Source organism: Tripterygium wilfordii, chromosome 16, assembly GCF_013401445.1.
Source record: "Tripterygium wilfordii isolate XIE 37 chromosome 16, ASM1340144v1, whole genome shotgun sequence".
Taxonomy (NCBI): Eukaryota; Viridiplantae; Streptophyta; class Magnoliopsida; order Celastrales; family Celastraceae; genus Tripterygium; species Tripterygium wilfordii.
The window spans coordinates 4,909,626-4,925,484 of NC_052247.1; the positions used below are offsets into that span (position 1 = coordinate 4,909,626).

General features: G+C 34.9%; 1 protein-coding gene across 2 annotated transcripts; it reads right to left on the reverse strand.

Moving 5' to 3' along the window:
- Positions 1 to 1,833: 1,833 nt before the first annotated feature.
- Positions 1,834 to 15,859, reverse strand: LOC119981499 (alpha-N-acetylglucosaminidase-like). Of its 2 annotated transcripts, none has more exons than XM_038824645.1 (20): positions 15,388 to 15,859; positions 15,228 to 15,304; positions 13,119 to 13,330; positions 12,860 to 12,981; positions 11,626 to 11,711; positions 10,959 to 11,053; positions 10,043 to 10,124; positions 9,189 to 9,295; positions 9,044 to 9,074; positions 7,549 to 7,666; positions 7,311 to 7,358; positions 6,451 to 6,560; positions 5,859 to 5,961; positions 4,929 to 5,027; positions 4,048 to 4,158; positions 3,636 to 3,862; positions 3,270 to 3,507; positions 3,104 to 3,182; positions 2,753 to 2,874; positions 1,834 to 2,348 (listed from the first exon to the last, which is right to left on the reverse strand). In XM_038824645.1, exons 1-20 carry the CDS (start codon positions 15,607 to 15,609, stop codon positions 2,223 to 2,225), a joined length of 2,415 nt encoding a protein of 804 aa, XP_038680573.1. In that variant the 5' UTR covers positions 15,610 to 15,859; the 3' UTR covers positions 1,834 to 2,222. The 2 variants fall into 2 exon arrangements, with proteins under 2 accessions (XP_038680573.1, XP_038680574.1); XM_038824646.1 differs by having other exon boundaries at positions 1,834 to 2,339; positions 2,744 to 2,874.

A 15,859-nucleotide genomic window follows, 5' to 3' on the forward strand; every position in this document is an offset into this window, starting at 1 on the left:
TATTTACGCGTCAATCTGGTAATGCTACGTCGTATGAGCAATTTTAAATCACCGCCTTTTGAATGCAGTCAAACTCTCGTATACAGGTCAGCGACCACCAAATTGGATTTTCTTCTTCTTGTTGATTTCTTGTTCGTGTTAGTCGGGCTATATAATTATTTTTTTACTTTTGCTTCTTATGATTGGCTTAACTTCTAATGAGTTGTTTCATTCTCCATCCTAACGTATTCACCCGACAACTAAGCCTTCTTCAAATTTGGCCAATCAATTTAGTCCGATCTTAGCTGAACGGACTGAAACTCTTGTCAAAAATAATGTCGAAACTACTGGACGTAAAGCTTGAACTTGTAATCTCTCGTATTTGAAAGGAATTATCACAGTCAATTTTACCATTTCAACAAAACCTTCTTTGTTGTGAACGGGATTCCTTTTACCATCCCCACTAAAACCACTAACTTGTATGGTTTAGAAGATGATTGTCTTCAATGTTTGTTAACATATATAGATAATTCTAGTTCCTAATTATCAACGACGCATTTTCTTGGAGGACAACATTTCGTGGTAACTTCACAGTTAAGCGCGCTTCTGTGAGAGCACCATTGGGATGAGTGACCTCCTGGAAAGACAGAACCGTGCGGACCTAGTGTATCCACGGAATCGGATAATCCAAAATGGACAATATTATTGATGTGTATTGGACTGAAAATTCTAATAATGTTTAAATATAGAAGAACCATGGAATCATTTAGAAAACAAAAGGGTTTGATATTATGGTAATTTTGTTTTGGAAACATATTAAGAATGGATAAGCATGAATTAGGACTCTTTTTTTTTTTTTCTTTTAAAGCAATATATCCATTGATCAACAAAATGTGTACAAGAGTTGGAAATATACCACCTACAAATGAGAAACACAAAAAATTACAAATCAATACCTGAAATCTAACCCAAACTCACGAACACAGGCACCCAGAAAATGCATCTCATAAAGAGTGCAATCCCTTCAACCTAAAAGATCTTTCCAAAGTCGGGTTTAACAAAGTAATTAGCAGAATTTTACGATGGAGACGAAGCACTTAAATTATTGATAAAATCTTGTTTTTATATTTTGAATTTTAACTAAGAACGGCATTTATCTATTCTAGAAGTTCGTTTGTTCTAAATTGTCCTTGCCTATCAATCTATATTTGAGTTTATACTGATATCAGTTTTAATATTCCAACACTTAGATTGCGTTTGGATTAAAGGTTTTGCAGGAATGGAAGAAAAATAGAGTTTTCTTTTAATTCCCTTATTTGAATAGTTTAGAAAAAAATTATAAGAGGTATTTTTGAGAGAATTGAGGGGAAGATTTTAGATTCCATTAAATTTTATCAAAATACTTCCTCCCCGTTTCATTTCATTTGAAGGGAATGGATAATTAATTAAGTTAATTATATGTTTAAAAAACCTATTTTACCCTTGTCTATAATACTTCAACATAAAAAATAAAGATAAATTAGTAAATTAAACTAATTTTATTTCCTATGAGACGAGAAATATTATCCCTTCCATTCTCTTCCTTCTCTCAAATCCATCAATCCAAACACGCTAGATTGAGAGATTTGAGAGAAGAAAAGAGAGAGAATTTACTTTCAATTCTCTTATTTGGATAAAAAATAACAATAAATTAATAAATTAAACTAATTTCCTTTTTTTTTCTTTTATTTTCCATCCAAACATGAGAGATGAAAAAGTATTATACCTTTCATTCTGTACCTTCCATTCCATTATATTATTCTCTTCTCCAAATCCCTCAATCCAAACACACTTTAAATCACATAGACAGCTACCAACCATAATATCTTACATTTCCTTAACGACAACAACTACCATGTTGATAACATCTCCGCAAGCTCAAACAACAAATTCTCAAAAACATCCATGATCATTCATCAAAGTAAATGATTATGACAGCGATTATCTTCGTAGATTTGATTCATAGAGGGAAATTGTTCAATAAATAGCATTGTCCATTTCTCTAGCTCAAATCATTGTAACAGAGTTGGGGCATCCCAACCTATATCCTCAGATAATAGTGGGAGAGTTGAACGCCAAGGCTCTATTCAGTAACCCGCAGAGCTTCCCGTTGGGAACAAGTAGGCATCTTAAGTTGATAGAACAAATGGCCACGGATCAGTTCTCTCCAAACTCTGAATCTCGGTGGCGACTGGCGGCTATGTTCATTCATCTGTACTGAGCAAATACTTGTTATAAAGCCGTCTTGATATTTGTAGAGCATCTCGCACGCTTTCCACAGGGAATAATTTTTGGCTTTTCTGCCAATCATTTGTAAGCTTTATCCATTCGGAAGCCCGGGGCCTGCTGTAATAAAAATACAGCAGGTCCCGCTGTAATGTATTTTTAAGGTAATAAAAAATTTTATTTTTATTTTTAAAAATCATAAATATGTAGTATTTTTCATAACGAATCCAACGATATATTTTTTATTTGAAACAAAAATCAAATTCATCGGGATCAAAACATTGAATATTTTGAGTTTATATCCGATGGTGTAGAATTGTCGTGCCTTTTTCATGTTGAATTTGATTTTTGTTTCTAACAAAAAATATATCGTTGTGTTCGTTACGATGAACACTACATATTTATGATTTTTAAAAATAAAAATAAAAATTTTTAATGTTAAAAAAGCTTATTACAGTGGGGCCTGCTGTAATTTTATTACAGCAGGCCCCGGGCTTCCTATCCATTCACGTCTCCAGTTCTTCAATCGAAAAGAATGGCCGTTTTGCAGACTCTCTTTTAAGAATTTGAAATATATAGCAGCTCTGGGTCCATAATAGTCTTGTAGAAGACCACTCCAGTACTTGTTCCCTGAAGAAGAGAGACCAAAGAAAGAACATAATTATACCGTGAAACTTACGAGAGAAATGTTCAGATGCATCTAGAAAGCGACCAAGTCAAGTAGAATACAATGACAATCTGAACAGAAATGATAGATTTGGCACCTAACATAGAGAGAAATCTACAATGAAATGACAGAAAATATGAATTCTGATGCCAAGCAGACAAGAACAAAGTGAAGCACTAATGATCCCCTTACCATAGTCACGAAGCAGACTAGCTTCCTCCTCTGTGTTGTCAAACCACATGGTGATTTGAGTTCTCGCATTCCATTCAAACTGGATATTAACATGCACCAATTAAATAAATTGTATCTTCAACCTGTAGACATTTGATAAGACGATTACTTCAAAAGTGCCCCTAACCTGTTTCTCTTGTTCTGCGTCCCTTGCAAGTTGCTTTGCACTTTCTAGCCAAGGTCCTAGAAGAAATCCTTCATGGCATGCTAAGAGCATATCCATGTCTTCCACTAGTTCTAGGAATTTCTGACTATGGTAGGAAACTTCATGTATATCATTTAGCTGATAGGCTTCTATAATTGTTAAGAACAGCTGGTTGGCATATTTCGCCAAAGCTTGTCTTGTCAAGTCCACCAAATCATACCTAAGCACAAGATGAAATTGTAATGAATTGAAATGAAAATGCACTTTCAAGAATGAAACACACATTGGCTGAAGTAGTTCGAGAAAAAGAATCAATTATAAATGAGTACTTAGGGACAGAATATCAACCTGTAAGTATTACTTCCTGATAGTTTATCCCCGCTCATGATAAAAAGTTCCAATGCACGTATTACATCAGAGGTTGAATACCACAAGTGAGGTTTCTCATATAAATACTCATTCTCTAAAAGTTCTCCCTTTGGTACAAGTTTGTCTTGATGGTGACACATCTCTTCCAGCACCATAAAAGATGGATCAATGTCGGGGAAAGCAACAATTACATCCCTATTTTTGTCCTGCCATCGTACAAACAATGATATGTCAATTCAATTAATGCATATTCTTCCAATCTTTCATACAGTTAAACGCAATCCAATTCGCTAGAGAAATTTAAAGAGAGAAAGCCAATGCAGCGGAAGAATTAGGAGAGATTCCTAGAAGATAATATCATAAGTATGCAATCAACAAAAAAGACACTTACATAGGCACCGTCTGTACAATTATAAATTGTGTGATATAATATATTCCAAGCATCTCGAATTAAGGGAATTGAATGGCCATATCTTCTCGTAGAATAGAGATCAATCCATGCCTGACAGGAGGACAAGATAATATGATGTGAATTCTAATGCGATCCAGAGGCCAACCAAATCCAGTATTAACATACAAAACCAACATTGAAAAGGAAGAAAAGGATGAAGTACCCCCTAGCATTATTTAAATAAAAGTTATATGACACTTTTTAGCAGGATCACAAATTGATGGAACATAGCGAGTACTTCGAAGCAGAATAACCATGTTCCAAGAAGTACACAAAACTTACAATGGCATGCCAATCGAATATTTATACATATATTAACAAATAAAATCTAGTATCAGACACATTGAATTCCTAATTTGTTTACATATATAGAACATAGAACATTCCCTCCAATGTCTGCTAACGTCATAAGATGCATTCAGGCAATAGAAACATAGAACATGAATCTGTAGGAAATCATGTAACAAATATTCGTGGGCCAAATAACAAGCTTAGAACAATTTGATCAAATAAAATGAATAGTAAATTCTGGTTTATGTCTAATAATATTGTATCAAGGAAACATAAATAAATGATTCCTATGTAATGCCTTGACATGTTATACACAATGCGGAGCTGCTCAATGAATTTCAGGTGAAAAATACAGCTTGAATGGGACACCCTTCAAAAATAATTAGAATTTAGGTTGAATGTTATATTTTATTCATATCAAAGGAATGTACTTATGCAGTGTACAGGATGCCTATATTTGTCAACTATACAATTTAATAATACATGCTAACCATAATATGAAAACTTTGGATGAGTATGCATATTATTACCTGGACATCAACAGTTTTGTGCTGAAATGCCATTTCTGACATCAAATCATAAACAACAGGATTTTGTTCGATACCTTCCATTGACATTCCAACACCAACCTTTAATTGCAAGATACAAAAAATATGGTTAAAAACTCACATTAAATAGCAAAAGAGAATAGTGAGGAGTAAGTTAACGAATCACGTGTTAGATCACTTAAGAGGAAAAAGAAAACAAATTGCATAAGAGAGGGAGAGGGAGAGGGAGAGCGAGACAGAGGGAGAGGGAGACAGAGAGAGAGTTTCTGAACATCCAGCAGAAGTCATTTTCATTTTAGTCTGAAAGTTTTGGCCAGCAAAGGGGCGTCAGAAAAGCCGACTTAAAGCTTATATAATTATAATAATAATAATAATAATAATGTATTCTGAGAAGCACATGTACCCAAATCACTCCTACTACCTATTCACAGAGAATATATATTTGCAAGAACTTAAAATTTCAATTAGCCAATTAGACATGATGCAATTGTGAAGAAAAATGCAAGAAGATTTTGGAATGGTAACCTTTCCTGAATCAGCAAACTCTGATGACATTATCACATATTTACAAAATAAGAATGTCTTCACTAACACTCAATTTTTCTACAATAGAGTCATTGGCTCCATCTATTCATGTCTACCGTATTCAGTTCTTCCTAACATCACAAAAGGGAACTTTGATGTATTTTGTTGAGCCCTAAAATTTTCCAGTGGATGAATCAGAGCTACTTAACCATATTTTCTCCAGCAAAATACATTGAAATCAAAGTCAGATTAAAATGTCGCATATGTAATCAAATGGGGTAGTAATAACATATAACAATGTTACAAAGACATGGTCAGGCTGCAAAACTACATAGATTTAGCAGTAATTCCTTGAGACAACCAAAGGAAAGAAAAGAGCAAACTTGCCATTGTTGAATTTTCGCTAATACGAGCTTCAACAGGTCCAGATGCTACTGCATCCAAAACCCCATACATCTCAATATTTCCAGCAAAGTTGTGCAACATACACCTAGACAGATGAAAACAATAAATTAGATATTAGATGGGACAAAAAATGAGAAAAAAATGAAGTAAAGATAGGTTTTAATTCACAGTATTTCAAAAAAAATTATAAGAAATAAAGAGATCTCTAAAAAGCATAATTCTAGAGCTGAATCCAACCCCTCAATATTGATTATAAATTGGCGTAAAAAATCTCAAAATATCCCGTTGAAAGATTTTTATAGGACCATTAAATTCTCAATGCAGATCATAATATCAAATCCTAAGCGAGACTTTTGGGCCAAATTAAAGTACCCACAAGCTGAGTTTTTAATGCATTAGATTCTAGCCCGTGACAAGTGATGCAAACATGCAGGCTCTGATACTTATATTTGCAAAGAAGGAAATAGTTCCCACTTATTGAGACAATCAAATCTATAGATATGGCCAACCAGAAAAAACATGCTGTTCAAGCAGTAGAGTAAACATTCTCTACATCTAGAAGAAGTGTAATAACCAGATGTAAGGAACACCATAGAACTGCTCCGAAGTAATCCATAGGGGTTTCACTTCAGCAAACAGATCAAGGACCACTAGCTTCCCTACAGGAACAGAATGTAAAAGTGCCTGCAAATAGCGCATAGGTCACCATCAACCATAAGCACAACACAATAGAGCATGCTATCACATTAGATGGGAAAATCAAATGTAAGAAGTGGGTATGTAGAGATGTAACAATAATGCTAAATTCATGTAAAAGATCAACTGAAAAGGAATGGAAAATGCAAAGAGGTTACAAGAACGTAATTTTACGGAAGAACATAAAGGTCATGTACAATGTCGAGATATTAGTAAACCAGTGAGCAGAAAAGGGAATATTTAGGTGGGAGATACTAAAAAGTGAAGAGGGCAAAAAAAGGAAGACTTGGATAAGGAAGGCAAATAATGTACAAGGGTGGTCGAGAATTAAGATTTAGATTTGAAAGCATGGTGAAGGAGAATCCAATTGGGAAATTCCCGCCAGTTTTCTCTTACAAATTCATGCTGCCAACCCAAAAGTGTTTGGGGATAAAGGCTTGATGATGAAGGTGATTGATTTCTTTAAATGCTTTAGGACTTCAGCTTTCAATGATGGTTTGCTCCTTTATCCATCTATTTTTTCAATGATTTCCTTCTAAGCTGGAAGAACTTCCATTTCTTCTTATGGTCACCATCATCTTCTTGAATTTCATTTCAAAGAAACTCTTCCATCCAAAGCAATTAGTTGAAGTCCGACAATTGATATCCAGTTAACAAATCAAATCAAATACTGAAATAAAAGCGAGTAAACAGAAAATCTAGCAGTGAAAAATCACATCGTATATATAACATTATAACCTTCATCTGTGGAGGCCTCCAGAACGGATCATATGAGAACAACCATCCCTAAAGAACAACAGTAACCAATCAGAAAGCCAGAAACAGAATGAAGATGATTTTAAATATGGAAGATGAACAACATATGAGGAAGTCTAGAGAATAATAACAAAAGAAATGAGAGGACATATAATTGGATAATGTACTGCACCAAGTTGGACTTTCCCATAGATGCATGCAAAAGTGCAGCAACCTTTACCTGCATCAGCCAAACAGCATCACTATCACCACTTTGCATCCCCTTAAAAATTGCTGCACCAAGAGAAGAGATATAGTCTGGATCATCTATAGGTGGCGTATTCTCATCAAAAGTGTCACTGCATGGTTAATGAAATAAAATAGAGGTAATTTTGAAGTAAGGCATTGTTTTAAGTCAAACAAAAAACATTAACAAGACAAAAGTTAAGAAAATCCAGGCTCTGTTCTTCGGACGCGCAATAGCCTGTTTAGGGAAAATATTTCATATAGAGAATAGTTTATTGTTTCCATCGATTCCTCATTAGTTAAGTGAAGTCTCTGACATATGAAAGCTTGACATCTTTCAAAAAGTTTTGGGCAGTTGAAAGTTCAAGGCACTGATCCATGTATTATCTAATATTGGATTTCCTAGAGATCATGGTTCAATTCTTGGAAATAACTTCTCCGCTATGTGAGGGTCAGCTTGTGTACATCTTTCCCTTGTGCACGGGAGTTGTCTACCATTTACCTTTATTCTAGTTTAGCCAATTCATTCTCTACATCTCACTCTCCCACTTCCCCCACCCCACCTTTTTTTTTTTCCTGATGAGTAATACTGTTTGAGTCATACTGTTTTCTTTATTATTAGTTGTTTTTAGAGTAGAAGAGGATTCGAAGCGTCGACCTATTCGAAACTCGACAGAGTGGCTAACTATGCCAAAAGCTCCTTGTTTTCCCACTTCCTTTCTTAGCAGGCATAATTCAAACAGAAATAATTATTTAGCACTCAAACAAAAAATGATAGTCTTCATTATTTAAATTTAACTGGAAGAAGAATAGAAGATACTGAGCAATGTACAGGAGTGTTGGTAGTTTGGTACATATGTATGATGCAGGAGCTTCCTGCATCATATGTATGTACATAATTACACATTACTCAGACAGACCAATTACCAAACGATGAAACCTCAAACATCTCTATGTCCACAACTTTAGTTTCTGTATCATCAGTAAAAAAATTTGCGCACCGAGATGGAAATTAAGAGCTAAACATTATGAACTAAGCTTATGGATTTACAGTTCATTCTGCAAAGGGATAATTTAATAAAACATGGGCCAAGGGGATAAAGATGGTACACAAATATTCTCAACTGAGTACAGCATAACAAAAATGAGAAATGAAGCCCCTGCATAACTATGGACTTTCCAGTATTGCATACCCAAATAGAGTTTCATAATAAAATTAACTTTCTTCACCAAATCCCTATTATTTAAAACTAGTTCAAGGTCAACATATCAATTGTAACAATTTCTTTGAGTCTACCACCTTAGATGGTGGCTAGTTCTCTCGTCCTTTAGCCTTGCTATTTATTAAAATTTTCTCTTTTCTTTTTTGTGATTCTTGTACTCTTTTCGTGTGCACTTCCTTAGTGCCAGTTAAAAAAAGTCTATTTTTGCATTCAAAAAATAATAAAAAAATAAAAGTCATAGGAGTTGGAAAGAGGTTAAGAATTTACCAGTTGTAGATGTGACCAGTGCTTCCATACTCTGGCCAAAAAGACATTCACTATTTAGAACAGTATGCTCATTTGTCCAAACCTAGACTATTTTACTTAGGAAACAAAATGAACAATAGGTAGATGTATTGTCTGATGAAAATACCATCCAATTGTTTTTCAATGAATGCTTTCCCAATCTCAATGAATAAAGGATCTGTTGCATCAAGGAGATAGGTGCAGGACCATCTGAGGTCACTCTTAACAGAAAACCTGAAGCAATCAGCGAAATTAAGGAATTAAACTATTAAGAAATTGATACATTCTCTTACCCTGAAATTTCAAATAACTAATTCAGCTACATGAATATTTCTCAGTATATAGATCAACCATGTCTAAAGTCACATTTGAGATTGGTGGGGACAATTATGCCCTTTAAAAGATATAACAGTATAGAATATTACATTGCACAAAAGGCTTATGCTAAGTTTTCCAACCTTAAAACATTATTAGAAACCCTTCCTCATGAAAAATTTCTAACCTACTAAATTCTTCTTTTCTTTTTCTTTTTCCTTTCATTCACAATTTACATGGTTTAAATCCCCATCATGTTAGCACTGTTCCTTACTTGTCTCTTAATTGCAATGGCTCTCTTCCAGAATTTTTCATTTCATAGTTAAGGAAACGAGAAAATTTCAATTTCCCTTTTCGTAGACAGAAGTGATGTTTGAAATACATAGCCACTTTGACAAAAACAAACAACGTGATAGGCACCAAATATTAAATTTAAGACCGTATAATTTAATAGATGACCATAAGTTTACTAAAAGCTAACATTTCTTTGTTAATAATGATCCATTTCCATCTACACTAAATGTGCTGAACAAGCTGGAGAGGGATTGTTCGAAAGGAACTTATAAAATAAATCTCATAGTAGTTTCAGAGAGGAAGCAACTAATTGAGAAACCTTAAGTTAGAGAAATCAACTGGATGTTCATGCATCAAAATACACACACTTACCAATTTCCTAAGCGTGTTATCTTCGCTGATGGGAACATAGATTTTAATGCTGCTGGAACATTTCCAGAAAAAGCTGGAAGGACTGGAAAACAATTTTGCAAGGATTAACAGTGCTGCGTCAACAGATATAAGGCCTAACAGTAGTTGATACATGCATTGAGTTCCCAGATTCACTATTTCTTTTCCAGCAAGAACAAGTTGTTAAAACAAATTATAAAACATGCAAGAGTACCTCTGGCTCATTTATAGTTTGCAAGAAATGGAACTAATGAAATTAACTTTCAGAGAATGTCATCTTGTGGAGGGAGTTTTAATTTTAATTCACAGACAGACACAATGATAGACTCATTACTAACAGGTATAAGAGGAGGAATAAAGAGCATCAGAAAGCAACAAGTGGAGGGCCTTGATGAAGACACGTGGCATCTTATTATTAGTGGGTCAGTTTTTGTGGTCAGTACCTGGGGTTTAAGTGTGGTAGTGGGAGAATTTGGAGACATTTTGTCTAGTGGAGCCCTAGTCCCTCGAAGGCTAGGTTTATCTTGTATTTCCTTGTTATTTCCTTTCAATCAAATACAGCAATAGCTTCCTGCTGGTTTCTCTGGTGTTTCTATTGCTTGTTCTTTGATATTTCTAGTATTATTGTTATCACACAATAATGGATAGATCAGCCTAACATCAATCACGCTAAGGAAAGGACATAATTCTAGTAAAAGTTGATCTTAATCAACAAGTACATCAGCCATAGAAAAGAAATAAGACTCATTTCATTTTGAGAAGGTGAAAGCTTGAATCATATATCTTGAAAAAAAGAAGCTTGAATGCTGTGATTAATACGATATTACAATTTTAGCAGTGCAATGATTAGTCTGAGGTAAATAAGGATTAGGGACTCTATTAGAAGTAGATGTTGCACCTGGAGTCATTCCAAGTTCATACATCCTGGAAAGAATTTTCTTCTGTAAGCTTAGCTGTTGATCAAACCAACTTTGTGGTAGTGGTCCACCCCATCTGTACATTTAAAGATAATATATTAAACAAAAATCACAATGGAGTTGTTTAGAAAGCTGCTTTTGAAATATACAAAAGAACGCACATGAGAAGAATGTTCCTGTTAAGAGCATCAAATCAATCAATACATTCTATTGACTGAAAGGTTCAAAAACATTTAATTGATTACGCCAATTAGGTTGTTGATATTGTAGAAAGAGTTACAGAGTTTTGGGAAAAAAAGTACAAAAAAGACAAGTAGCTTTTAAAGGCAACTGTTCACTGGCTTTCACAAGTAGCTTTAAAAAAATAAACTTCTACAAATTAACCAAACATTGTGTTTGAGTATTTAAAATGAAGAAGACACAACCAAATTGAGTAGGAGTAAGAAGAAATTGCAATATCTCACTGGTTCTGGAAGACTATTAGGAAACATGAGTAGCTTGATAAAATAAAGTTGCAATCAACAAGTTTATCAAAGAAAGTTAACATGCCAATATTCTCGACATAGACTAGAAGGTTAGGCAAATAAGTCCAAAGCAAAATTTCCATAGCCAATATTGATATAATTGAAGGAATTAGGAGTAGCTTACCTATGCAAATTTCCCATACGTGACCATGCAAGAAATGCAGGGCCTCCGAAAAAGTCATCCAACTCTGAACTGCTTATGTTAAATTTCTGAAATAATGACCATTAAGTAAAAAAAAAAAGTAATTCAGGGTTGTCAATCAAAGAAATATAACTTCCTCAAAAGCCACGACTCTCAACTAATTACTAGGCATCTGCTTATAATGACCCAGCTTATCAAGTTATATATATAATTATTAGACCTTCTAAGCCAAAGCTATGAAGACAATAGGGAACAACTGTAAGATGACATAGACATATCAAATCTGACATTTATCCAAAACATTAATGAGGTTCGACATGTCTCAAAGAAGACTGCAACAAAAGTGACACACTTACCCTCTTACCTAAAGAACCCGTAATATAAAAGTAGAACCCAATCAACAAATATCAAGAACATATTAATATTCACAAGAAATATGCAATAATGAGAAAACGAACATAATTATGACATTAACTTCTACAAACCCCATGTAATTACTAGGTCATCTGCCTATAAGAACCCAGCATATAAAATGAATATAGGAGAATTACACCGCCTAAGTTGAAGCTATAAAGGCAATAAATTATTAAATTGTAAGATAATTTTATTAATATGACTTAATATTTAAAAACATCAATGACTGCTGACATGTCTTGAAGAAAACTGCAAGATATTTTAAAAAAATACTTAATCAGGAAGAAATTTTATGAAGTATAACTGTACAACTCAATCAACAAATATCTAGAAAGCAATACTGAGAAAACTAATTGATAAATGACACCATTTCCTTAATTTCAGAATACAAATATTGTTATTTTTGGGTCACACGTAAATCAAGAAGTTGACGATTTCTGACCAAATCACAAGTATTTCGATGTCATTGCACTAAAGGCTCATTGAAATGAAGCCTTTTTCACTGTGAAAGAAAACATATCTAAAGTTACCAGTCTCCAAGCTCATGCTAGAGTTCCACAGAAACTTAAGATTTTAATTAATATGAACAAGGGTAAACTATAAAGATAAACCACGATGAAGCAGCATAATACTTGGAACTCAAAATTACTAGATCTTTGAAATATCAAGGAATATTATGGGTTTAGGTTCAGGATAATGGGAAAGAAACGGCAATTATGGGTTCCTGGCAAGATTTCAAATTTGCTTGGTTTCTAAATTAAGGTCAAAGAAAAAACAATGGAAAACAAGAATCGAAAAATACCTGGAAAACTTTCCGCCAAATAGCTTCTTGACCAGTAAATGCTAGTGGTAAATTTATACCATGGAGCGCCATCCAGTCAATTTCCTTTTCCCACCTTCTCCAGTCCCACCATGCAAAAGAGTCTTTTATGCAATTATGCCAAAGACATAAAATATCTATCAGACTAAAACTTGAAACTTCGACGTCATATGCTTAAAAATGGTAGTTACAAAAAAACTTATTTTGCAGAAATATTTTATAGATTGAACACTAGACTTACAACTTGAAGTAACAGCATTCTGGTAGTAATTCCAAGGAACGGGTCTTTGTACCAAGACACCAGAATCTTGAACACGGGGAAGAAAGCCTAATTTAGGTATTGAATGTAACTGCACACCTCCCGTCTTTTCCCAAGAGATATGTGAACCACACCAATACTTCAAGTACCAGTGAACACCAGCAAGCACTTCCACTCCAGTGACCCCAGCAATTCTAGTGCAGACCATCAAATGTAAGAAAGACGAAGTTTTTATCACCTTTGCATTGTATTGTAACCAATGAACTCATATACTAGTTGTGAGAACCTTGTACCCCTATATGATGACACTAGATATGTGCAGACTAGACACGGATAATTGTACATATCTGCACACACAATGAGATTCAACCTGCGCAAGCACAACATGGCATGCATACTTGGAAAGAGTTAATAGCTGCTTCATGGAGATGGCCTTTTTAAAATAATGATATAGCCTTCATATTGCAAAACACTATAAAATGAATGAAGACGATGTCTCATAAAACCGCACAGAAAACTGGAATCAAGTTAAACCCAATATGGCCATATTCCAATCAAAGAACTCCAACCAACAAGTAAAATCTTTCGGTGGCAAATTACACGGAAAATGACATGCTCAACTAAAAATTATCAGTGGCATCAGAAACTTGGATTGGCCAAGTCTTTTTTATAGTGGCACTTCAGGAGGCATTAGTGTTATTTGGAAAACAGACAACTTGGTGTGATTGACTCTTTTCTCTAGCAGCTTCTCAATTTATTATGCATTCAGAAAATTAGATGAGAACTTTGAAGGATTTTTTCCTGGTATTTTAGCTTCTTTTCAGTCAGAATTGAATTACATAAGGCAAAAATGGAATCGCCACTGAGCAATGGGCGGAGAATCCAATTATGTTTTCGGACCCAAATGAAAATTTGGGCCATCCAGGGACTACATTGGCATGCACGAGTTCAGGAGTTTTGATTGCCTAGTCTTTCCCTTTGATGGATGGCTCTCTTGCTTGGTCAAACATCAGAGTCCCACTCACTCTCTAGGATTGGCAGATTTCTTATTTCAGTTGATTGGGAGTCTAGTTTACCAGGGATCATTCAGAAGCTTTGCCTAGACCAACATCGGATCACCATCCTGTCTTTCTTTAGCTCGAGGTATAAAATGGGGGCTCTCTCCATCCAGGTTTGAAAACATGCCGATAAAGCAAAATGGTCATGTCAGCTTGATCGTCATGTCAAAGTTCAAAATTCGTCAAGGACAAGCTGATAATGTGGGAAAAAGACAAATGTGGCATTAAGAGGCAGAGTAGATCTTCTAACTAAGAAGATTCATGCTGGACTTAAAGGAGAAGTGTGACAACCTAAAAGATCAAAAGGACATCAAATTACTAGAATTTACAAGTCTTATCATATAAAAGATGTTCAGTTCATGACATGACTATTGGCAAAAAAGATTGCTATTGGCTGTCTGATGTGGCAGTTTTCTTAGGCACGACTTCTTGTCCTTTAGTTATTATATTTTAAATTTTGTTAGTTAATAGGACTTTAGTAAAAAAATGGTTAGTTACAGAAGCCAATTCTTAATTAAAAATTTTCTAGAATTATTTTCCTTGTGAATCCAAGAATTTCATCTGATTGGAACAATACCTAGCATATTTCAACATTTACATCCCTGGCAATTATACTGATTGGTTCATAAGCATTTATGAAACTCTTAACACTACCTTGCCTTGTCAATCTCCAAACTGGTTTGTAGGCTGAGAAGCATTTATAAAGCAAGAACCTGAGAAAAGCTCTTTCCTCAAAATTGTATCCACAAATGTCACATTAACAAAGTATACAAAAGAGAATTAAGTAAAAGAAAAACATATCCTTGCGCATTAACAAAGTATACAAAAGAGAATTAAGTAAAAGAAAAACATATCCTTAATCAGCAAGCAGAGCTCAGACTCTAGTACGTCATGCTTTAGAGTAACAAAAATTGGAACATCGATTCTCATGCGGACAAAACACTACAAGAACATAAATTCTCAGTGCGCAAAGGCCTAGATAGTTAACCAATAAAATAAAAGAAGACTGTTAATGGAAAATTCTCACACATACAGAATTTCCGGAGCCCCGGGAGTGGTGGCAGAAGGATGATTTCTGATTATAAAGCAAGACTCCCCTCCGCATTGCTCCTGATAAGAAACTTCAACATCAATCAACTCAGGAAGAACAAATATCTGTAGAATCACATACAATTTGAAGACTGTATTAAAACCTTGGAGACAATTAGAAACTCGAAGCCAGAAGAATGAGAAGGAAGAAGCCTGCCAAGTACTCCCACAGCGGCGGTCACTTGTACGGAGGGAGGCGCTCTCTCGCGGTCCTGAATCTCGAGGAGACGCGAGATGTAATCGACGCCGATTGTCGACGATTGAGCAAGCAAGAAGACGGAGAACACGATAACCAGAGAAAAGATGGCGGGAAATGGAGAGCCCATGGCGGGCGTTGGAGGTACAGGAAGAGAAACTCTGATGAATGAGGGAGAGAGGTATTGGTAGCAGTAGTAGGGTTTGTAGAGGATACTGAGTTCGACATTGTGGATGGATGGTGAGATAAGCAGATTCTGATTCGAGTACGAGACAAATTGCCGGCCGGGTAAGGAAAAACCAAGAGACAGAAAGAATCGAGAGGTGTCAACGCCAAGAGTGGGAAATAAGACTTGGTAACGAATAAGAAATTGTGGTGTT